Raw genomic sequence first — 26,561 nt, 5'->3', positions numbered from 1 at the left:
CCTGTCGTCGTTTGAACAGACGAGCGGGCGCAGTCAGTCGGTAAAGTGGACGGTCGAACGGCGGTTTTCCACTTGATCACCCAGATGGACGGACGGACGGACGGATTGTTGGACGGGGGCGTACATGGTCGTCCACAAAGCTGGCATAATGACATCTGAATGCGGTTCACATCCAATGAATTAATTAAATGATTTATTTATTTATTTGTTTGGTGTTTTACGTCGTACTCAAGAATACTTCACTTATACGACGGCGGCCAACATTATAATGGGAGGAAACCGGGCAGAGCTCGGAGGAAACCCAGGACCATCCGCAGGTTGCTGGAAGACCTTCCCACATACGGCCGGAGAGGAAGCCAGCATGGAATTAATCAAAACATACTAAGTATTATGACTTGTCACCAGTCTGGGCGACACCGTCTTTATTTTTTTTTTCAAAATTTCTCGTTAAAATCAACGTTGTGACATTGCTGGTTAACGTGTTTGGCGTTTACCGACCATGGCGATGGGCCTATCCTGTTTTATCACCAGACCACCAGCGACATGCACCCATTTTGAACGCTGATATTCTTAAATAGAAACTCATTTAACAAGAAACCCGTGCAGGCCTTCTCATGTATGATATTTTTGTTTAATTACGTATAAGGTTTCTGCGGTCACTGTTGAAGCTCGCATCAGGCCTATAACATACATGCATGTCAACATGCCTTCAACACATAAGCTCTCATTACGCCTGTAACATGCATGCATGTCATCATGCCTTTAACACACGAGCCCTTATCACGCCTGTAACATGTATGCATGTCATCACGCCTTCAACACGTGAGCTCTCATCACGCCTGTGACATACGTGCATGTCATCATGCCTTCAACACATAAGCTCTTTATCACGCCTGTAACATACATGGATGTCATCAAGCCTTTAACACATAAGCTCTTTATCACGCCTGTGCACACAACATACGTGCATGTCATCACGCCTTTAACACATAAGCTCTCATCAGGCCTGTAACATACGTGCATGTCATCATGCCTTCAACACATGAGCTCTCACCATGCCTGTAACATACGTGCATGTCATCAAGCCTTTAACATATAAGCTCTTTATCACGCCTGTGCACACAACATACGTGCGTGTCATCACGCCTTTAACACATAAGCTCTCATCACGCCTGTAACATAGGTGCATGTCATCATGCCTTTAACACATGAGCTCTCATCACGCCTGTAACATACGTGCGTGTCATTAAGCCTTTAACACATAAGCTCTCATCACGCCAGTAACATATGTACACGTCATCACGCCTTCAACACATAAGCTCCCATCACGCCTGTAACATACGTGCGTGTCATCAGGCCTTCAACGCATGAGCTCTCATCACGCCTGTAACATGCATGCATGTGATCAAGCCTTCAACACATAAGCTCTCATCACGCCTGTAACATACGCGCGTGTCATCACGCCTTTAACACATAAGCTCTCATCACGCCTGTAACATACGTGCATGTGATCACGCCTTCAACACGCCTTCAGCTCTCATAACGCCTGTAACATACGTGCGTGTCATCACGTCTTTAACCCAAAACCTCTCATCACGCCTATAACATAATTTTACGTATTGTTTATTTACTTGTTTGATTGGTATTTTACGCCTTACTCAAGAATATTTCACTTATACGACGGCGGCCAGCATTATGGAAACCCGGCACAGCCCGAGGGAAACCCACGATCATCCGCAAGTTGCTGACAGACCTTCCCACTTACGGCCGGAGAGAATGCCAACATGAGGTGGACTTGGACTCACAGCGACCGCATCGGTGAGAGACTCCTTAGTCATTACGCTGCGCCAGCGAGCTTGCCAACTGAGCCACGGAGGCCCCCATACATATTGTCATGACGCCTGTAACATAAATTCATGTCATAACGTCAATAACACACAAGCTCCCATCAACACACATGCTGACAATACATCTAAACATATATGTTTCGTCATGCTTTGAACATATACATGTACGCCGGTAACACGCGTGTTACCCTCACGCCTTTATCATACACGTTTTCATCACACATGTAACTTGCATGTTTTCATCAGGCCTTTAACAATGGCCAGCCGCCTACATTTTTTCATCACGCCTGTGACACATACATGTTGTCATCACGCATGCGTGTAACACATGTTAACTGTAAACCGGTCAGTACAGAATTATTCAAAAGCTGTAGCCTTTGTTCGCCAAATCAATGTGTCCCCGTGTGAACTCGTTACAAGCAATTTAATTATCTTCGAAAACTAGACTAAAAAGAATTAAACTATATAAGAGACGGAATGAATTTCACTTTTTGTTCTAAACAAAAGAGATATCTGAAAATCATGCAGAACTGGACTTCTTGTCATGGAGTCGCGTGATGAAAATATACCTTGGCAAAGAACTCCGGAGTGTTCTGGGCAGGAAGAACCGAATATGTATACTAGTGCTGTTACGAACAAGTGTTCCAGGCCCTTTTTCGTTTGTTTATTGAGAACTTCTACTAGTACGAACAAGTGTTCCAGGCCCTTTTTCGTTTGTTAATTGAGAACATCTACTGGTACGAACAAGTGTTCCAGGCCGCGTTGTCACTATTTAATTAAGAGCATCGACTGTTTCGATCACCCGTCTAGGTCCTGTCATCGCTTGTTAACTGAGGCGATCAACTGTTACAAACAAATCTTTTACCCTTCCAATTACTATTGAAACCAACGACAACTTTTACATGCTAGTAAGTTCTGATTGTTCGGAACAGCGACTGTTACAAACAAGCTGAACAGACGAAACTAAAATACTGATTGTTACAAACAGGTCAAACAGTCCAAGTTAAAATGCTGACTGTTACAAACAGGTCACAACTGTAGTTTTTCAAGCTTTTCGCATGTCGCAAGATGCTTCAAGCATAGTCTGAGGGCAATATTCTGTGTAGACTGGGATGCTCTAGAAAAAGCCAACCCAACCAATGCAGATTTGTCTCAAAAATGATATTTAAAATGTCTATAAAGCGCACTGAAAGTGACTCTTTCATGTGCGAAAAGGTATTGAGAGCAAGGCCCTGAAGTATTACGGAAATCCACAATTACTTCTTTGAACAAGTCTCAGAACTTGAGATAAGTGATAAGTGAGTATCGAATTAACAAATGGCTGTACAGGCGTAGGCCTATACATAATGTTTGACTCACAACAATGACAGAAACGTGGCCCTTCAATTTCGTTTAAATTCTCCGCTTGTAAACTTAATTTTATAGCCATTCACAACATTACTATTATGCTAAAGTCAGTGTAAAATTGGAATGATTTAGGTCAAGATTTCATTTTGGAGAATCTAACTGCTATCACTGGGCCCTATTAAATCAGTGGCCATGTTATTATTGTGTCTGTTCAGATCGACCTACGTGTTAGGCCGCTCAGGCATGGCACCCCGGCAGTCTAATTCACACCCTTTCGGCGGCTACGGAGTGTGAATCTACCGTGTATTGGGCAGCGATTCCTGGCCGATCTGCCCGTGCCCAGTTCGGTGTGTCAGCCGTGTGTTAAGACGTTAATCACCCCATGTCTCAAGGCTTGTCTTATCTTTGGCCTACATTGTTCCTCTATAACAGAGCGGTGTATCAGGCGCGATAGCCGACGCACTGCCAACATAACACCCAGGTGAGTTAGGGTCTGTCTGCTTGACAAGTGACAACCTGAGGGCCAGCTCCGATAATCTGCATTTACAGGTAAAATTTACTGTCTTATCCCGTCCTTTTTACGACTGGCTAATTGATTACAGTTTCTAGTCCAGATCTTTCTCCGTAGTACTTGTTTCCCCAGGCACTGACTATGTACGTATATTTATGCTATCCCTCACACAGCACTGTGTTGTTACTCTCTTAAAGAAACACTCCGGCAACAATACAAAGTTGGGATTTGAGCGTGCGGAACGGGACGACGGCCACGTCACTCACGGAGAGGAGAGAATGGGAGAAAGAGGCAGAGTGGGGAGCTCAGAGGGCTGCCAGTATCTCATTGGCCGAGAGCCCCGTCCAAACAAAATTGTAGAACGGAAGGCTGTTCACTTAGCAAGACAAGGACAATTGCGACAGATAGCTCTAAAGGAATGGACGACCGGTATACGCGCAGCTAGGAAAAAGTGTGTCCATTGATTAGAAAGTATTTCATCGAAAAAAGTTAAAATGAGTGATCTGTGATTTACAGGTTGTGGATCGGGTACATGCATACGGACCATTCAGCGTCGTACTGCGAATATCCCAGACATCGCCATGTAGATATGGGATGAACGACTTCATTTCTGCTTGTCTTTATTTTATGGTTGCGAACAGATGTTGTAGCGATAATTTCGTCAAGTCGTCAAGCTTATGCGGTGTGCGGCTTTAAATATAGACATATTTCACAGTTTGATGATTTGTATACAGCAGTATATTTGTGAAAACTTTGTGTGGTGATGTGCTAACAGGAATAGATCAGCTAAGAATACACCTGCGCAAACGTCAGTTACCGTTGGGCAACCAGTCGTGGAGTTATCAAATTGATTTCTGGTGTATAGGGGATTGTAGCAATACGCCCTGACGTTCGGTACCGCCCGTGCCCTGGGGTAAACAGTCAATCGCCCCATCGACATGCTATTGTGCAGTGACTTGGTTAAGCATAACAGAGGAATTTCATAGCGTCTTAGCCGCAGTCAAGGGATTGGTCTACCTACCGCGTGCAGAAACACCATGGACAGAGATACGATAGGACTTTGGTTAAGTCTTTTGGGTAAGTTTAAGAAGTTTTGCCAGTAGAGTACACTTTTTGGCAATAACCTGTAAGTTGGTGGCAGAATTTTTTCTTTTGGTTTCCAGGCTATGGATTAAATGTGAGTTGGGGTATTCACATTTTAACCATATTTTTGGGCTGGGACTCGCGGCGATCCAAGTGTTTTATGTCAGCACGTGGGGACTGCCGCCTTTACATCGGCTTACTGATGTATTAGCTGGAGAAACGTTAGGTGGTATTGACAGCTTTACGGTCACAGCTAGTGGATTTATGGTCGTTTACAGTGTCTCTGCTGTAGATCAGTTTTCTGTAGTCAATAGATTTACGGTTTGTTGACAACTTGTACGCAACCTGTTCCAATTTATCAACGTCATAATTCAGGCGACTGGTCGCGTTGAGCCACCAGCGGCTTAATTTCCTGTTGCAGTTAGTCCTCGAAACAACTGACGTCAACCAGAATGGACGAGCCTGGTCTGTAGTGTATACAGTTTCGGTTTATCTATCAGTTAGTCGCAACACCCATATAATAAGAGAGCCTAAATTCAACATGTGGGTAAAGCAGTTAGCGACTTGTGCTACTGATTTACCGTTATATTTGTATGTGTGTTTTAGCGTTAAACTTTAAGAATATTTACATTCAATGATACAGCTACGGCTTAATCTTCTTATTCAGTCAGTTATTTTCAATTTTGAAACATCCAAAATTATTATGACTTTAAAATGAGACCTTTTTGTTACCTCAACCGCGGATAATTGTTCCTGGAATACAGGTCTCAACCTTAAACTGACAATAGTTGTTAAGTAAATGAAAATAGTAATTTTTTTTCTGGTTTTTGAACTAAACTTTCAACAGATAAAGCTTTGTTCGCAGTCAGTAGCCCTTAACGTGAAGAGAAATTTCGACAGTTTAAAATAAACTCTTTTACTGTACTCAGGAATTATTGAGAGAATAATAATGCTAGCTGTGTTGTAACCTTCAAGTGGTATGTCATTTCGAAGGAAAATGTGTATACGAAATAAACGTGGACTGAAGTCCGTGAAAACGAATAAAAACAAACGGTAGACACCTGTAACAATAGCGGTATACATTTGTGCAGTTCTGTAGGATGCTTGAATCAACGACACCCGTGTTCGTGAAGCCCTAACATCCTTTGCAATCTTTGTTTTAGGCTTACTACAATGGCTTTCCCGCGTGCCTGCTTATCACCCGAACTCATTGTCGGAGATGAGCTGTTTTCACCGGCTGGACCGCCTGGAGCACGAGCCGGTGTTCGCCCCTCAGCCACCAGATGTGAGCGGCCTGTGGACGTCATACAGGTATGCCAACCCCGCTACAACGGTAACTCTCACCTGCTCTGCCCCGATAATTAGTGTATATATCTGTCATACAACATCATGGCTATTAATGCAAATCTAGGTGTTGCCCAGTCCGTAGGCTACGTAATACTGAGCCAAAATTTGACACCTTTGAAAATGCTGGTGCTAGTTTCAATCGTTAGGCTTTTGATTTTCCACTAATGAACTTGTGAATGTAATGAATAGACGTACTAGAAGCAACTTATTGGTGACTATATGAATTGAAGGCTGTGCAAACAGAGAAATATCATATCACCATGTATTACTACATTTAGTTTCTTACCCTCAGGAAACAATATATGCATAAGCTGCATGGTGATATGGGGCTAGTATGGCACAAAGAAACTGAAGTTCGGCGTTAATTTTCACGTGCAGTTGATGTGTTCTTATTTCTCGTATATCCCCCATACTTCAACCTCTCTCCTTTTCCCGGATAGCACTATTTACATGTGACAAGTACTGCAATAGAAATATTACAGAGATCATACCTGGTCAATTACTGCAATGAAAATTAAAGAGATAACACGTGGATATTTACTGCAATTGAACTATAAAAGGGAACACACGTAGCCAATCTCTGTTACGGACATACTACATTGATTAATGGAGAACACACGTGTAGGGACAATTACTTTGTTGTCCACGAAATAGTATAGAGAACATTAGATCACAGATATATGATTAAATTGCACACAGTTACGTAAGAATCTCGGTGGAATAGAGGGATACAACGTGTGCGAACTGAAAACCCTGTACCGCATCCGCAGAGCCGATAGGCTCTGGTATCCGTGTGTGTGTCAGGCCCACCACGACTCCCTCCCCCACCCCGACCTTCTAATTGCTGCTGTAACGATTCACGGGTCTTATTGCAACGTTTCGCTTGATCTATACGTTTGACGTGTCACCGACTTAGTTCACAGATAATTGCAATTGATGCGGCGCTAGCTCAGGTTGTATGACGCCAGGTGATCCAGGGTGTTCGGCTAAGTTCAGACTCGACACGGCCCTATCACTGAATCGTCTGGGCTGTCCTCAGGCTATTGCCTATGCAAGTAGAAACACGGGGAAACACAAGATGTCGCCAAACTCCAGGGAGACAAACTGCTTCAGGGAGACAAGCTGTTTACACAAACCTGGAGACACAAAGGATGTTGTCTTGGACACAGTAAAATCACATTAGCGACAAACATGCAGTCATGTCCTGACTACCACTACATCATATTTTATTCAGCCAGAACGAACTGATATATTTCTATAGAAAAGTCTAACAACAAGTACAGGGGATTTTTATTATGTTAAATTTATAACTGGTAGATAAACAGCCAGTTTAGTTTTTCTTCAACTTACTGATCACAAAATAATCGCGACAATTTATATGCTTTAGGTAAATTTTTCAAAACGAAAGAAATAATTATCCCGGCTGTAGAAGGATATGAAAAATTTAACAAAAACAAAAAAGATTCCACGTTTACAACCGTGTAAATATCCTGTGATTTTAGGTGAGTCATTAACACGGCTGTGAAATTTTCGGAGGTATTTCTCCTTTTTTATCACTAAAGATTTGTTGAAAAAAGTTCTGAATTTAACTTGAAAGTGCTAAAAGTGACACAATTATTGGACGTGTGAAACAGTTTCATCTTTTTCCTCTGACCCTCCGTCTCATCACCGTTAATAACGTCATCTACTGTCAAGAGAGATGTACTGTGAAGCTTAACGAACACTTCTCCATCACAAACAGGTGGTTCTTGACATGACAACATATACGCCAAGCTTGACAGTTGTTTGTCGTCTTTAAACACCTAGTCAGTTAGCTGATTACTTCACACACCTATACCTTTAAAAAGAGGTATTTTATGTGTTGTCTTGAGCGTGTCTTGTAAAACATTAAGTAATGTCAGATCTGGGCGTTTGAGACATTTACCTGTGTTCAACGGTATTTTCTGTAAGTTACATGAATGTTTGTATGCTAATCTAGTCACGAAACAATTAAGGAAGAAGAATCGAAAGAACTTACTACATTTGAATAGTTTAATTCTGAATAAAAGACAAGTTTAGAATGAAGTACACGATAATTTATATACTCATGCAGGTAAGATAAAATCATGAATAAAGCATGCTTGCCTGTGGAACATTTGTATAACGCATGGGAAAGGAAGTTTTTGTTGACCACTACATTATCTTGTTCAACTGTTTAATCAGAATTTGACAAACCATACGTGGGTGGGGGGAGAGTGGGGAGGTTGATTTTAATGTTTTTGAACGTTTACAAAGTGTACAGGTCAGCTTAGCTGTTGATGAAAATATCTCCGGCAGCCTGAAATTCTCTGCAGGTGGTAAAAGAGAATTCCGCGTAATTTGTGTTAAGTGGTGTTTATAAGAGTAGTGTAAGGTGTGAGTACTTAATGGGAAAAAATCGAGCCCCGCGGCTAGAGGAGAGAGGGGCACTTTTGGCTATAAGAGGAGTGTGTTATACCTGGGGAACTGTGATTCCAAGTGTTGCCCGGGGGCAAAGGATTTCTCTACAATTCGAGCCAACATCGACGCTATAGCCCATGTATAAAGCACATCATGCCTAGAGGATTTTCCTCATTACTTCACGCTGCATGCTATAATTTCTGATTAATCCGTGTTAACAGGATTTTACTCCTTTTCTTCTCGCACTCCATACGCTCTGAATTAAAATTAGAATGTGAAGAAGTTTATCCCGGGCCAGTCTGTTGTATCATGTTCGACGGCTATTGCACAATGGGACACACTTCACTGAAGTGATGCAGCTTATGGAGTATGTTACTCTCCCCCCCCCCCCTACCACCATCACGGTGATGACGAAACAATATGTATTGCGCCTAAAATCACCTGTATAATGATGTATCCACGATCAGTTAAATACTTTAGTAATCAAAAGAGTGCTTCATGCTTCAGAGTTATTTCGGCTATACTAATTTTAAAATTGAATCTAGAATAGAAATAAACGAATTTTGCAACTTTTATGTTTTATTACATAGCCCCGGTGTTCTTGAGTCCATTAAATGTGATGACAAGACAGTACGTTGAGTAATTCTCTGTCACTCTGTCGCCTCATAAATCGCAATTAGCATCACAATATTGTTTTAAAATTCTGCTTCAAATATGCTGCTAAGGGACGTCTAAGTTACTTTTGTAAGCATTGACATGAACAGTTAGAATAAAGCCCTAACTGAGGTAAACTGACAAAATGCAGTATTTCACCGGCTACGTGTTACCTTATATAAATATGGTTCCTCAAAATGACTGGTGGGTTCTCAGCCAAAACCTGTACATTTAGTTGTGTGATCTGGCAAGTGTATAAGCAGGAATACCCCAAAAAGCGGTTGTAAATTAGGAGTGAGGATCCATGAGGAAATGTGAATACGGCTCACCCCACGATCAGTCCATGTTGACTTTGTAAATTAGACTGTTAGAGTGCGTTTGTTCAGATTCAAGAGAGCTTCCTTTTTCTCGGTCTGCCCACACATTCACCGACTATGAGCCCCAGATTGGGTATTACTTTCACTGAAAGAGAAAGTCTGTCTCCTTTACGATTGTTCTATTGAAGTTTCCTTACGAGTCAACTCTAATCCCTCTGTTGTCGTTTTACGGTGACGACTGAAGTTCAACCAGAGCGTGTTATTCACTGTATGTGTTGGCTGTCTTACAGCGGATCTGTCACAGCAGATCAGAGTACTTGGGGTGCAGTTGTGTGTGTGTGTGGGGGGGGGGGGGGGGGGGGGGGGGGTGGTCTGGTTATAGTGTATGGGTGGTACATCAACACAGTACCTTCTCATTAGACCCTTTTCACTTTCCCCCAAACTTTCCAGCAAAATTACAATATCATTTTATTGATGCTATCCTTTGCATTTGCATGGTCGGTAACTGTTCTACAAACAGTTGTATCTACAAACAGTAACACATTCCCCTGTTTTGTACCGCTTTGCAAGTCAGCATATTTATTTATTTATTTGATTGTTTGATTTGTGCTTTACGCCGTACTCAAGAATATTTCGCTTATACGTCGGTGACCAGCATTATAGTAGGAGAGAACAGGGTTGGTTTCTGGGGAAACTGGACCTTAACTCACAACGACCGCATTGGTGAGAGGCGCCTGAGTCATTACGCTGCGTTAGCGCGCTAACCAACTGAGCCACGGAGGTCCCTGCAAGTCTGTAAATAGAACTAAACCTAGAGAAGTTTTCTCAGCTTATACCAAGTAGAATATTTACTATCCTTGGTTGTTTTATCTTTAAATAAATGTAGACTGGTGTTTTTCTTCAGATTATGTTTGAGTGCCTTGTTAGTTTTCTGAAAATATTCAAGTATGTGAGGAGAGGTATTGTGTGTGCTGATCTGGATTATATATAACTCTGTATAGCGGACTCGGTATGCCGTGACTGCTAAACACTGAATAGAGGCGTTTTCTGTGCGTCGCCCCTTAACTAACCACAAGCATTGACAGTTTGCTAAATGGGATGGAAATAATTCAATTTTTCGCCCTACAAGCCACGCATAGCTACAAGTTAAAGAACTAAAAGCTCGTACTAAAGGCCAGATAGCATATCGGGCTTCAAATCAAAACACGTCTATAGTATTTTTGTTTGGTGTCTGTTATGTACTGCTCTGTAAATGAAGATGGTTTATGTCTCTGATGATCCAGTACAACACCTGCCTTATTTTGCACACTCGATATATCTGTTAGATCTCGTATTTTAAAATGTTTGATTCAGCTATTTAATGGATTATGTGCCTGTTTGTGTAGCCCCCAGCACTCCAGTAGTTGTGGAGTGAAAACAGTAAGTTTTTAAATGTCATTACAGTCCATTTATACATACGGAATATAATATTTACATAATGAGACGAGGACGGAGAAACCTTTATATCGTTACATATATTGCTATTTCTTTGATGTTAATACCGAAAAAAAAAGTAGACTTCATGGTAGTACGATTCTACGGCTAGACTTATAATAGTCTGGCACTGGAATTGTGCTGTCTTCATAGGTGATATCGGACTAGTATTTGAGCCTTGAATTAATGATATTGTGGTTAAGCCACCTGGACTGTATTTCAGCCTTATCGCGTGGATATTTGTGCCCTTATCATAGCTAATTTACCTCAGTATATTGACAATGTGTCTGTGCTTTACACATATGAGGTCTGAAGCCAATTTATATTAGATCAGTCCCCTACAAAACCGTGTGTCAAAAGGTGTTCATTATATACTAGATTCATGTTAACCCAACGTAGACTCTAATTTGTAATTCCTAAGTTTCTTAGACCGTAAGATGTACTCTACGTTAAGGTGTTTGCTCTGGTCGGAAATATCTACGAAACCATGCTGCCATTGTCAACAAATGCATTAAACACACAGGTACAGAAAGTAGACATTTAGGAAACATTCTCCGATATGGCGTGTGTTTGCTCATTGTAGGTCAGCTTATTAAGTGCTACATGCGGGTCACCTGTATTGCTCGGGATATTACAGAGAACGTCCTCACAAATGTACTGGAACTCTTTGTCTCCTTTGATTTTTGTTTGCTCTGGTCGGAAATATCTACGAAACCATGCTGCCATTGTCAACAAATGCATTAAACACACAGATACAGAAAGTAGACATTTAGGAAACATTGTCCGATATGGCGATCGTTTGCTCATTGTGGGTGATCTTATAAAGTGCTACATTCGAGTCACCTGTATTGCTCGGTATTATATATATTAGAGGTACATATATTATAGAGAAGGTGCTCGCAAATGTACTGGAACTCTTTGTCTCCTTTGATTTTACCATCTGAAACCATACCGAACGAGAGTTTCAAAGGCATTTTGTGCACTCCTTTAAATTTGTTTCCGTGACACAAGTTTTCTCGTAACTTCATGCACATAGACTATACTTATCAGATTTATAAGAATGACGACGTGAAATGAAATTAATTTATCAACGTAACGTGCTTTGGAAGCAAAGATTGACGACTTTGTGGACTTCAAATACCGGACTTGACCTTGCGGTCAGAAAATGATTACAAAAGACAGTAGCAGGCCTGTCTATTCAGCTCCATACGAATGTTGTAAAAGACAGCGGAAAAACTGAACGGCTCATTCTGTAGATTAATGAGATTGAACGACTGGCTGACACAAACGGGGTACACATAAAGCGCACCTGTAGAGCCGTCCACATCTGCGTTATACAGGTTTACACGTAACTGGAAGCCCACATACAATTGTCTTCAAGCAAAATTATCTTGTAAAATTGATAACACAACGCCTTGTTTTAAATATATGTGTTGTTTAATATTAAGAGATAGGGCAATAACGCGAATAGGATCAGTTTAAGTTTTTATTTATTTATTTGTTTGGTTTCTCTCACTTCTCCTTTGGCCGATGCTTGGAGATCTCAAGAATTTAAAAAGGTGTTTGAGAAGACTTGCTCACCTGTAGTCTCGTTGAATTGTTAATTGTGTTTTTGTTTTTCACAATCTTTAATTAAGTTCATCGCGCATAATGTGTCAACGTCAGTGACGAGACCGAGAGGAATTCACTGTCAGTGTAATTTCTCTTTGTGTTTTCAGTTGATCACGTTGTAGTTTTGTCACCCCTGGCCCTGCACATTCCAGACGGGCTGTAGGATAAGAATAAGGCATATCGCCCTATTTCATCAACTGAATCAATTACTGCAGCTAACTGAAAGAGGCTATGAGGGAGAGATTTTGGCAAAGGGGGAAAATAAGTGATATTGAAAGCCAATTATTTGAGTTATTATTGACAAATAGAGACAATCTGAGTTGATTATCACATATGGATTTTTGATCCAAAATCTCCGGTATATCGTATTTAAAACGTCTACTGAAAGGCTGAAAAACGAGTTGTGGCGACTGGGTCCGAACTCCTTGTCTCAGACATCATTTTGTGTTAGACAGAGTATGCGTTTTATCTAAACTGTTATAAATGCGAGGTTATTTTACTATTTAAATCGATGTAAGTGTTATCTGCCACTCTTACGTACGCGTGCCCTCTAATAGTTGTCAAGAAGCAGACAAAAGTAGGTCGGCCTGTCTATGTAATCTGCGGGAAGGTGACCGGACAAATGGTGGTGATAGCCCATGATAACTCTCCGCAACGAATCGCGCGTAGCTTACGCCTAACGTCCTAATTCGTCTTCAGGATGGTGGCCTGTATCGGTACCTACTATCTACGTGATAAATTTACCGCCTAACAAAGTAGTCGTAATTCCGGGGCTTTAGGAACAGCATCATCTGACGACTGTGATCTTCTCATCTTGTTTATTCCCAAATAACAGTTATTCTTGGGCTGACAAACTGATAGAAGGTTGATTATAAACTGTCTTTAGCTGGTATGTGCCAGGCCAGTGTTATTCTTTCAAGTCTTGTCATAGGGTTACATCTAAATTAGGGATCGGGTTACGTGTGGTACAGAGTCTGCAAAGATGGGGATTTCGTGTAACAGCTAAGTTTAAGCGGTGCCCGTAGGTGGGGGTGGGGGTCGGGGGGGGGGGGGGGTGCGGAACTGGCCGTCGGGTGGGGCACTGCTGCTGATTACAGTGGCTGTTAATGGATAAGGTAAACAGTTGTCGACATGTAGCATATTTTGGCCGGCGGAGAGATTTAAAGATAGTTTTCCTCCCGGTGGCACGCTGTTCTCTTAGCTCCTGTAAACACACTTTCTCTGGGATGGGTTAGATTTGTATTGAGTTCCCGCTCGTATGGATTTCTTAGATCCACGCGTGTGGTCGACCACTCGATCTTATTGAGGCGCCCATTCCGGAGCTGACAACTGGTCAATACCACTGGACGTAGTGGCCTGGAAGGAAAATGTCCACAGGAAAGCGACTCCTTTTGTTCACCTGCCAACGCTTTTCTCCAATAGCCAAATCCTTTTCTCCACCGTTTAATGTGTCAATTGCAAAAATGGACATCAAGAGGCGTTCACACTTGCAGCTGCCTATATAGCTTTGGGTGTGAAAAGTGGAAGCCTCTGTCAAAACTGTCAAAACTACAAGGCACTTGTCACATCTTTGTAATTTATTCATGAAAGAAATTAATAATTTCTGCGTCCAGCTATTAGTCTTCAACGATGCAGCCCCTAACACTATGCAGCTGTACTGAAAAAGGCTTGTTGACTTCTCCAGGTTAACTTTAATTGGGTCAGTACTTTGGAGCTTGCCAATATGCCTAATAAGTATCGTCTTTTCATGAACCTATAAAACCAACCAATAAAGATACAGGAATTTTAGAATTTGCGGGACTTTGAAATCTAGGACTAAACGATATTGGATATACGATATTGGACGTTTGATGCCAGTGGCGTTTGAAGAGATTAGAGGCCCACAAAATAGATTTACTACGGTTTTAATATAATACCCCGTAATCATTTAAACTGTCACATGCAGGTTTCTCGTTGAAAGACAATATTTCTTTTTATCATTTTCTAGAGGTAATTGAAAAATTTAAAGAATTTACTCCTTTCGTATCTACAGAAGCAATGAAAATGGAATGTCGGTGAAAGACTTAACAGTGTTTTTTTCTTCTTCTTTACATTAAGTCTCATTAACGATGTCTATAGTATTCATTTACGGACGTATACGCCGAAGTCTTATTTACAACTTATTTTCGACTCTAATATGGGACGGATATCTGTATACGTCGGGCACTCCCGTTTCCACCACCCATAACTGATCCCTATCGTGTAAGTGAAAACTTCTTGTAACAGGCGTTAACCATTAATAAAAAAAATCATCAACGAATTCATTGATGTACTCATTGAAGAACAGAACAACTTAGTCGAAAAGCCAAGGTTTTCCCACTTCACGTGTATTCAAAACCAGTGAGTATTTGGACTTCGAGTTTTACGTCGTACTTAACAATTTTTCAGTCACATGACGACAAGGAGTCATTAGGTGTGTAGATATATACTGTGTTATCTAGTGGCAGGGCGAGTCAATGCCGCCAGAGTGCGGCCATCACGGAAGAATAATGCCGAAGACAACAGACATGACACCTCAACAAGTCACATTGTACTGACACCTGGCCAACCAGTCCTGTTTCCTTGTTCTAACCTCTCAGTGCTACGCGCCAAGAGGGGCAACAACAAGTGCCATTTTCAAAGTCTTGGTATGACCCTACCCGGGTTTGATCCCAGGCTTCCCATCTTGGATGTTTACACTTAGCTGTTTAACAGTGTCTGTTATAAATGGCCGTGGCATAGGATGCTCTCTACACCATGCACATGGCCCTCTCTCTTCCGTTAGCGTTTCCAGCCACACCACTACTACATGTATCATTTACTTTAACAGCCCATCTGCCTATACTGCCTTACATAATATCCATTACTGGACTGTGTTTAAGCTTTTACTCTTCGTGGCAGCGCCAGACAAATCCTAGAAAATGTAAACCATGTAAAACAATGCGGCAAGAGAAGTTTGTAAATGGGCAATCTGCAGGACTTGGTTTAACCGTCTTCATTATTCGCAGCTAATTTAAGTTTTTTCAGTTTGCACCGAGTTTTTTTTGGTGTTTCGTTTTGTGTCATATATGCACGTATCTTTGAGTACGGCGAAAAACCCCAGTAACACAAAACAAACAAACAGTTTATTGTATTCGTTTACAAATTCACTATGGATTCTCCAATGCCAACGAAAGCTCAGAGCTCTCATGCGCATTTTAGGTGTAATTAAATGTTTTGCCTATAGTGTTTTCGGCGTCCTATATGGGGTGTCGTATTTATTTTCAACACGGATCAGTTTCACCAGCCGTCGTTTGCAATTGTGTAACCCGGTAACGTGTCAAACTTGTACTTAATCCCTACTGGGTTGCAAAATTGTTGCGCATACGACTCTTTGACACCACTCCATTTCACTCCCAGAAAATGCGAATAATCAAAGTCCTATTCAGCACGAATAGTTTATCCACCCTTTTTTTGAAACTGATTAAACGCAGATTTTCCGTTTGTCAGTTTTATAAGCCTGTATCACGGTTGTACAGTTGTATTACATACTATAGCGTTGCCTATCTGTCAATTAGATGTGTAAAAGTTGTGGCGCTCTTACCACTACATATCAACAGGTTCACTTCACTCACGCAAAGTTACGCAATTTGTTCAGGACTCTATATCCTGATGAGTTGATCATACGTGTCTACAATGTATGTCAAGAACTGTTTCACTAAAATACTGTGTTTGGACCATCTTGTATATTTCGATCATGAACAGCTAATCTGATCGCATGCACTCTGCCATGAGGTATCTTGAGGGTCCGAGACTCTTGGTGTCAGTGATGCCTGGAGTTGGAAGTTGTTTTATTTAGGGTGTCATTTAGTTCATCGCAGCAACACGAATCTACACGAACTGAGGATTAATTGCAGGCAATAATATATATGTATAGCTAGTAAACTGCACTTCGTGCGTTAGCTTAAAGTTAGTTCAAATATTTTGTCTCAATTTTTCTGCGTGATCAAGGTAAATAGGCCCTAAGAACTCCTTAGTTAAATCCAAACGATGCGATGTGTACAATCCAGAAGACGACAAAACAGCAACGCAGAGCGAGGTTTAACTAAAAGGAATACTGATGAGGTTGTAATAAAGGATACTCCACGCGTGTGCCTTCAGAGTCAACAGTGCTCTTCTGTGGAGATCATTACGGGCACAGTCTTGTTTAGTTTTGTAGTGTTCGTAGGCGGTGTGGTAGCATATATATATATATATATATATATATATATATATATATATATATATATATATATATATATATATATATATATATATCATTTCTAAAGACATTGTGCATGCAAACGTACAGAAGGTAAATGCTTATTGTATATGCGGATTGTATTTACATATTATTACAACTACCTGTACATGTATATCATCTGCTTGAGATGTGTACTTTGAACATACTATACGTGTGTATAGCCTATTTGATCTTTTGGTGTCTCATCATGAAGTTGTTACCAACACACGTTGCCGACTCCCTATATATATATATATAAAATCTCGTGAATTATGATTGGGGCAATTCTTAAGGTGAAAATCACAGGACATATTTATTACATATGTTTCTTATTTTTTAACCTCGTGTCGGGATAAAACCACGTGTATATGCAGACAAGGCGTATCTCAGTGTTAACCAGACTCCGTGTGCTAGGATTGTTGACCTGTGCCCCCATTGGGCATCCATCAGCCTGTCCACCGGTTCGCCTGGCCACCTGTGTGAGTCGCTAATTACAGATGTACTCTTTCGGTTAGGTTTAAACACATGCTATTTTGTGTGGTCGTCAAAGTTTTGCCGAGATGTTTCCAAAATAGCCACGGTGTCCTTTTATGTCTTATGCATGGTTGTTTCATGCAGACTTCACTCAAAACACAATGTGGATATTTTTATGCTCACCATGCCCTGCATCTCGCATCTTCTCCTTAACGGCATTCTGTATTTATTACCGCATCCCATTACATTATGCGCTTCCCGCAATTTCGCTGTATACATACAAATAGCGGGGCTACGATGTCTCCGTGTAGCAATGCCGGACCCACTAGTGCCTCCTCACTGGAACGCCATGCCGAAGACACCAGACATGACTAAAATCTTTGAAATTACGGAGACTTGAATTTAAAGTCTCAGGTGTGATCATACTCGACCGGGGTTCAACCCTGGCGGCAGTCTCTCCGTTCCCCGTCCATTACGTTACAGACAACCTCTAACAGTGATACAGTTTATCACACAGAACCACAGATGCTGAAAGCATATTAATAAATAACAAAATACCATCATTTTTGGCGATGTCGTTAATCCCTTCCTTAAGCGGTGTGCATATAATTCTTCTTCTTTAAGCCATGCTAGGAATCAGATTTAACATGTTTGTGGAGAAAATGGATACTTTACTGTGAACTCTTACTTACGCACTAAAAATAAGTGTTTCGCATTTAAACACATTTTTTAGTTTAGTTGAAAACGCGTCCTGGTGTTTGTTCATAAAAAACCATGTTTAATAACTAAAGAGATGAGTCAACATGTTTACATGTTTATCGGCTTTTTACACTTAAGATAAACACAAAGTTGTTTTTGCTAGACTATTTGTGTTTATTGGAAATATCCACCTCATTACTATGTAAACAACCTGACATATTTACTATAATATAAAAAACCCTTAATTACTGAGCATTGTTCTTTTAAAAAAAATAAACACCGGAACTCGTTTCCAAACTGTGACAAAAATGTTCTTCAAAGACAAAACACTTACTTGCAGTGAGTTATAAACAATGGATTTGTGGTTTACCTGTGTAAACCAATTTTGTCAATATATGAGCGACTCGATGATCGGGGGTGGGGGAGGAGGGGAGGGCGATAAGGTTTCTTTACTTGCGCAATCACATTAAAGACTGTTTAATTGCCTTCTGTACTGAGAATAAAAAATCCTTGTGAGTGGTTCTGATCTGCATAAATTATTATCGTCTGTGGAATATCTCCTTTTGTTGACTCAGCACTCATGTGACCCGCACCAGACGCCGTGTATATAGTCGCAATCGCAAACCCGCCAATCAGGTTTCGCTGTATATACAGTCATAAGCAAATTATGCTGTGCTCATAAAGCCTAAGTGTTACAAAACAAACAATGATATGCCCATAACTCTGTACCGTTCTGCCAAACAAAAAAACATGGCCACATCGTCGTGACTTGTACGGAAAGCGTGATTACCTCTCTGGTAAACAAGACAGTTTTTACTGATTTTTCGCACCAATCATATTTTATGACCATGTTGAACATTCTGTAGAAACAATTAATCTTAATAGAGGACATCAAGTGTATGAGTCCATAAAGAGGATTGTCAATTACCATTGTGACTTATTGTATATTCTGAAGAGGAAATTTATGAGACGAAAAAGAAAATGTTCACCGTAAATGTTAGCATAATGCTCTAGAAAGTACAATTTATCATTGACTTTTTTTTTCTATAATTTTCTTATTTTCTCATATCCGGTACAAATGAAGGCAAAGACTAATATTGGAAAGTTGTTTATTAAAAGAATTTTATGGTTTGTATTTATTTCATTTCATTTGCTTTAGGCAATTTAGAAAATGGTGACTATACTCGTACTACAATCAGGGATGGTTGCACAAAGGGATCAAGTTGATAGTAAATAACCAGGATCACGACCGTAGCCTTTAGCTTACAATCGACACGCTCTTGTAAGAATGGATTTTACCTTACGATATTTGTAAATATTTACAATCGCCATAATATTATCAGTATTAAGTACAAATACAAATAGGTGCAAATGCTTGACTTAGGTTAAAATTTTTCGACTCGGTTTACAAAGATGTGCAATGTAATTGTCTAAAAAGATGAGACTTGTTGTTGTCATTAGCTGCGGAATCATTTTATGATATAAAACTCACAGTAACTTCAAAAATGTACAAAACTCGTTTTTACAATCAACTGTTAACTCAGTTGTAGGGTCTACAATGTCAGAAACTATGCAACAAATGCACATAGAACTGTTGTCTATATATCCGTGCATAATTTATCTTGAAAATATCTAGAAAATGCAATGATGAGATAGTAATTTGTCGAATTATATTTCTTGTTCGATAAATCCAAAACAAACTGAATCAGTCACTTATGAATTTTTCACAGTTAAATCTATGAAATGTCAGTTGTAGAATGCAAATTAACTATGCTCTATTTACGGTGAATAATATTTCGTTACTGGTTGAATGTATTATATTATTCCTGACAACTGATCATGTATTTTTGAATTTTCAGATGTGAAGTTCGGCCAGGTCCGGAATTTCTCCTAAGGAAATACAAGTTCGAAAACAATTCCACTTTCGTCGTCTACCAGTTTTACTATTCCGATCCGGATTGCACCAGTCCAACGTACTCGGTCCGTGCATCCGGGCGATACCGGCCGGTTCGAAAAGCCTGGTCTGTTCCAGGTGGAACAGAAATAGACTACAGACTGTTACGGGTCTCTCTGATGCCTTACACAGTCGACATGGCCGACTTGTTAAACCAAAGAGTCAAAACAAGATGTGCTTTTATGGATTTTCAAAAATGGAAACCTTACGAAGCTCAAGATATTTTCAATTTCCCAGAGAAATCTCCAAAAATTGGCCAAGAGACTCTACCACCCACAGAGGGCGCTGACTTCGATTGTTCTCACGTGACTGATTTTACATTGCACGAGCTTCAGTTGATGAGGCGGGAAATTCGACTACGTCATCCACATGTGGCGCGTGAGGAGGGGTATCAGATTTTACAATTGAACCAGAGTGGAGAAGATACAATTGAGGAACTTTACCTGGGGGATATTCATACGGAATTGTCACAAAGACGGTATTATCGACCCAGCAGTTACCAGATTGCCCTCAGAAAACCAAAGGTGATGTATACATATAAATATCTTGGCTTATCCTATCTACAGATATATTTATTTATTTATTTGATTGGTGTTTTACGTCGTACTCAAAAATAGTTCACTTATACGACGGACGGGGATCGGAGGAAACTTACACAACCATCCACAGCCTGCTGCAAGACCTTCCCACCTACGACTGTAGAGGAAGACAGCATGAGCTGGACTCTGTCTACAACTCTTTGATGCATTGCCATTAATATGGCAATAGTATCGCCTGTAGGTAACTGACCCGGTAAATAGGTGCTTAACATGAGCCAGTGTTGGTTACAGTCTTAGCCCGTCTGTAATTATCTGTAGTTATCCGTGTTTCAAGTATAGGTTAGTGTTACTATTCACTCATTATTACATTCATCATTACAGATTGTATTTGATCTCTTGATAAGTTTCTCGTTTTTTCTCAACCACACAATCCGGCAGCTCTTGATAGGCATATCACACGTAGAAACAAGCGGATGGTTCAACGGGATTGACTTTTTAAAATTATTTATTTATTTGATTGGTCTTCCACGTGGTACTCAAGAATATTTCACTCGTAGGACGACGGCTAGCATTATGGTGGAAGGAAACAGGGTTCTGTTTTTTTTTTAGGTCCTTATATACACAGCTGTTGATGTGAAATGGTTGTTCTCTGATATGTACATGTGCTCAGTCACTCATACATTGTACTATGAAGCTATGTCATCCTATATCCTATATGCAAACAGGCTATGTGGTAATGGCATGGGTATGTAAATCTGTGGTCACTGATCAGTTTCAAACATTACGGTGCAGTACTCAGACTCCAGTAAAAACTACTGGCAATTTTATTATACCAAGACTTTTTAGTGTAAAATTTACTGTACATATTTTTGTGTAAAACAATGCTGTGAATTTGGTCTTTGTATTATACAGCAGATACGTTTTAATTGCATACACCAATTATCGTTTAATTCTAATGTGTTACATTTCATATTAAAAGTTATGGTGAAGTTACAGGCAATTTTGACAATGTTGTAACAGATACGGTTAAATTCGCAAAATCTGTAGTGTTCATCTACTAGCTCTTAGATCTGCATCTATGCCAGACCTCTACACTTCTTGCGAGAAGTGCGATCTGCGATGACTTCCGCCGTGAAAAGCCGGATTTCCGATTAAACAAGGTTATATTGTATGGGTTAATTCTCGACCAGTTGTGCACTTCGTGAACTGATTTATATACAAACTCGTAAATCGCTAGTGTTCATAAATGTAACAGTTATGACAGAAGTCAGCGGAGTAGGCCTCAATTTTCCGGACAGTCCAGTAACGGTTGTCTCACTACTGACTACAAAAAGAAGATTCCATCCGAATCCCACTGCACGCTCGTAGCTACTCAAATGAATTTGTTTGTGTTTAAAGAGAAGATCCAGTATCCCCTTTGACACGTGTTATAAACTGTTCACCAAATAGCAGCTTGAAGAATGTCAGCGTCCTGTGTGCCAGAGAATCGCCACCATCTGGCAGAAACAGACATCTTTGGACACAGGTCAAAGTTGGCATTTTCAGTGAATGACTGAGAAGGACAAACGCTGATTGGAAGATATTCTGCGTCGTTGACACCGCCGAAGAAGGCGAAAGTTGACGAGTAGTTCTCCGATATAGCTAGGAGTAAGCATTAGTAGAGGGGATCCGAGGTTCGAATGTCAGCTACAACAGCCACCCATCGTCAGCCGCTGATCAGATACAAATAAACAACTACGGTCTTTAGCAATGGGACTCAACCCATAACCGTTTAACATCCGTTTTTCGCGGTTTGCTTGTGATGGTGCCAAGTAAACGTATAAGCTGTCAAAACATACCAGCAAAAATGCAAACAGAATGTTCTTGTCAATTGCACCGGTCGTATATTACTTCTGTAATGGTTTCGCTAACGAGTGAAAAGTAATTTTCCCAAGGAGGTTGTTAAGAAAACATAAACTTAGCGTTAAGATTTCTGTCCAAGTGGCAGAGATTGGCTTGTATGTCTCTGAGGCGTTAATCCACAACCATTAGCGGACAAACTCTTGTAAAATTCTCCGTTCTCATATTCAGCCAATTTCCTCGACTTTTTTGCGTCCAAAATTCCGCATTTTGACAGAAGTTTCGAAGGAGGATTTCGTGAAGACTACTGTGCTGTTAGTCAAGACATCCTCATATATTTATCCCCACGTAAAGAGGAGCTCCCATTGGTCGTTTGTTTCAGGATTCCATTGATAGCTAATTGTCGTTAGTGTTTCCTGACAGGTCTACGCAATACGTACACCCATCATGGTACCTGAAGGCGCCAACTATTTCAGTACAGATTACTGTCCAGATATAAATTCTTTGGCGTTCTGAAGCCTTTTTACGTTTCATTTACTGTGGTTTTACAAAATAATTTCTGCATTGCCATCAGTAATTCGGCCAGTACTTACATATATGATGACGAGTAAGATTATTGGCGTGTACAAAATGATATGAACGTTCGCCCTGCTTGAAGGGAATGTCTGGAGAAATCCATTTTTCGCTAAAAAATGCCTTGAAAGCTAAGCGAGTCATCTGGAAAGAAAGAAAAATTATTTTCACAGTTTAATCTGATACACTTGTCTCTACCTTTCTCAAAACTTAGCCTAGAATTAATGAATATTGTTTAATCCTAAACGAATAACGATTCGAAAAGCATCAAGAATTATTTCAACAGAAGCTATATAGTTTTGGGTGTGCATACAGATCAGGGCTCGTATTTACCAAGCGACTTAAAACATTTCAAGTGATTGAAAAGTGAAACTCTAAACAGGTCAAATTGTGGCTGGTACATTGTTCTGCTGTAAAGAATCATTGTACAAATTTTGAACTTCTTGGAATAAAATGTTTTAATGATAGCTGTTTTACTTTAACTTATATAATTTTTCTTAAGTCTTAAGGCGTTTGATAAATATGGGTACATGCTCTAACTAGAATAAACACAAGCAGTATATATTATCATTTCACCTTAATTTGTCATGAAATGAATTGAACTGGAACGGCCATGTATGATTAATGGTTTAGTTATGGTTAATGGTTTATTTATGGTTAATGATTTAGTTATGGTGTATGGTTTATTTATGTTTAATAGTTTATTTATGGTTAATGGTTTATTTATGTTTAATGGTTTACTTATGTTTAATGGTTTATTTATGGCTAATGGTGTACGGATGTCGGACTTGACGCTTAGATTCGATTAATTAGTAAATTCAGGCCATAATATCTAAAATGTTATTCAGTATCAGTTGGGTTTATGCGCAGACTAAAATGCGCGACCCCATGCCAGCTCACACATTACGAGTGCAGTGATGCGCGTGAAGCTATAGGATCTTATGTTGATATTTTGTATACATCCTTCTGCGAACCATCTTTCCGTCGTATTGATTTTCTAGCTTAATTTGAAAGTCTGACACAGAAAAGATGCTGAAGTCCCACAACTGGGGATTTACTGGAATCTTATTGTTTCTTCTCATTTCTTCCGGAACTGCAGGACTTTGCAGTGTGCGGGCTTAATTTTGTTTGGCTTGCGACGTGAAATACAAACGTGCACCTAGTTAATCCCCCCACTTCTTAGCGTCTTATTTTTCTAAGCGAGGTGTGGGAGAAGGGAAAGAGCCTTTTCTTCGGGAACAGTAACCAGGCGTGTTGACACCAGAATTTAACATTTAATCTTCCATCGAAACACAATGAACGGGGAATTCTCTTCACCACCTTGTTTCCAGGTGCGCTATTTACCCTGGATCTTGACGTCAGCACCTCGTGTTTGGACAATTAGTTGGATCAACACGTTGTTGTTGATCAGAGTTGTATATTTCTCTAACAGGTGTCCACCAGTCTTCTGCTGTGTATCATTACGCCTGAATACAACATGACCTTATCGCCGTGTGGCTATAGGCTATAGGCCACACTCAATATACACGTATAACGGTATATCAGAGTTGTCTGATTCATGTAATGTAATGATTTCCTTTTTGCAGTAACCGACATGAAGCAATACATCTAATGGGATAAGTTTTCTTCTTTAATAATTTTAAACATCAGCTTATTATACTTTCTCGCGTCATTGTCATTATTTGAAAAAACAATGTCATTTCCAAGCATTTTAAAGAAGATGGATTTATTTCTGAATTTATTGATTAGCGTCTTGTTCAGTGCATGCACTCTTTTCAGCGAAGGTATTTCGCAAGTAGGGCAAGTTTTAAATTGCCCGGAGGTGGATACTTCTCAAGCAGTGTTGCTATACATTGCATTCCTGATCACCAAAATTCTTTGGAATGATATCAGAATTGGAATAACGTGTATTGATACGGATGTTTTCTATGTTACAGATGTCGTCAAGCTGTGCAGTATGTGACAGACTGGTCAACGCTGACGTCTTCTTCCCGCCCGAGTTGCATCATCGACACGGCACTATGATAAGCCTGTTCGGAGAGTGGGTCAGCCAGCGTTGTGAAGCCCGTCCCCACGGGATGTTCTTAACGCGTAGACTCATCTTCCCGGAGAACAGTCACCGCTGGGAGGGTTATTATGTCTTCTTCCACGACTCACTCTGTCGCGACAAAACCTTCACGCTCTACGCGCAGGGGAACTATGCCCCTGGAAGTATCTCAGGGGTCATTTCCGGGGCTCAACATTACGACTTTAAGGTTAATAGGGTAAAGGTTACGCCGAACGACCGGAAGACTACGGACTTGTTTAATGGGTACTCAGGAGATGGCTGTGGGAAACCAAAGTCATGGAAAATCAACGTGGAGCAGGATGTAACACATACTAATGGATGTGAAACACTGGGAATTCGACTTCCATATATTGAATATGACCTTATGAAAATGGAATACAAGCACTGGAAATATCACCTTTTTATTGGACAAAGACCTACGGATGGAAAACCAATCAAATCTCCTGAAAGACGACCGACGTCGTTTCAAGCACCTTTGGTGAAGTGTGAACCCATTATGGTAGCGCTTGCGTACACTAAGGACCACGATCGTCGTGCACTAGATGACCCCAGCTCGACAGCTAACTCACTACATCTCACTGGTCTGACTTCGATTGGAGTCTGGCTGTCTGTAATCACGCTTTTAGTAAGAGCATTAAGTTAATCCCAGTAGGCTCTTTTAAAATGATATTTCAATTTATTATGTTACAGCATATCAAAAATCGTCCTGGGATAAGATAGCAAGAAGATATTAACATAAAAACGGGTATTTATGTTAGAAAGCTTTTGGATGTTGATGATTTGACTGTTATCAGTGTGTTAAGGCATACGTGGGAAGTCTACCAGCAACCTGCGGATGGTCGTGAGTTTCCCGCGGGCTCTACCCGGTTTCCTCCCACCATAATTAGCTCATGCTAAACACCTGTAAAACCCAGAATCGGCTGCGTAAAATCCTTAAACATCATTATTATGACGCCAAAGCAACTGAAATCTGTTCATTCTTTACAACGACTCAAACCCTTTTTCGGAGCAGTTACCTACAGGCGATACTATTGCCTTATTAATGGCAATGCATCAAAGCGTTGTAGACAAGATTCCAGCTCATGCTGACTTCCTCTCCAGTCGTAGGTGGGAAGGTCTTGCAGCAACCTGTGGATGGTCGTATCCGTTTCCTCGGGTCTCTACCCGTCGTATAAGTGAAATATTTTTGAGTACAGCATAAAACACCAATCAAATAAATGAATAAATATGGTGAGTCATTCTGAGTAGATCCCAAAACAATTCCAAAACAGATACAATTCCGTTGGCGATATGGCAGCCTGAACACTGCCTTGTACTTGTATCGCTCCGGTCATTGTTTCGAACGCTGTAACTATCGTAACAGGTAGAGTGGATGATGCGGTGGCGTGACAGGTATATTTTACTCCATGGTAGCCAGTCAGTTATAGTGAACGATGTAGTAGAGTGACACGTGTATTGATCAATACGGTAACGTGACAGCTGTAGCGGACGATAGGGCAGAGTATAGAGCACGGAAGAAAGTACGTAA

At 40.5% G+C, this 26,561-nt stretch overlaps 1 protein-coding gene across 1 annotated transcript; it reads left to right on the top strand.

Annotated features, from left to right (window-relative positions):
- Positions 1-3,673: 3,673 nt before the first annotated feature.
- LOC135465760 (protein APCDD1-like) lies at positions 3,674-26,286 on the top strand. The gene is made up of 5 exons (XM_064743088.1): positions 3,674-3,743; positions 3,903-4,782; positions 5,952-6,099; positions 19,920-20,538; positions 24,903-26,286. Exons 2-5 carry the CDS (start codon positions 4,743-4,745, stop codon positions 25,674-25,676), a joined length of 1,581 nt encoding a protein of 526 aa, XP_064599158.1. The 5' UTR covers positions 3,674-3,743; positions 3,903-4,742; the 3' UTR covers positions 25,677-26,286.
- Positions 26,287-26,561: the final 275 nt, after the last annotated feature.

Source organism: Liolophura sinensis, chromosome 5, assembly GCF_032854445.1.
Source record: "Liolophura sinensis isolate JHLJ2023 chromosome 5, CUHK_Ljap_v2, whole genome shotgun sequence".
NCBI lineage: Eukaryota > Metazoa > Mollusca > Polyplacophora > Chitonida > Chitonidae > Liolophura > Liolophura sinensis.
This window is presented reverse-complemented; position numbering and strand designations above follow the sequence as displayed.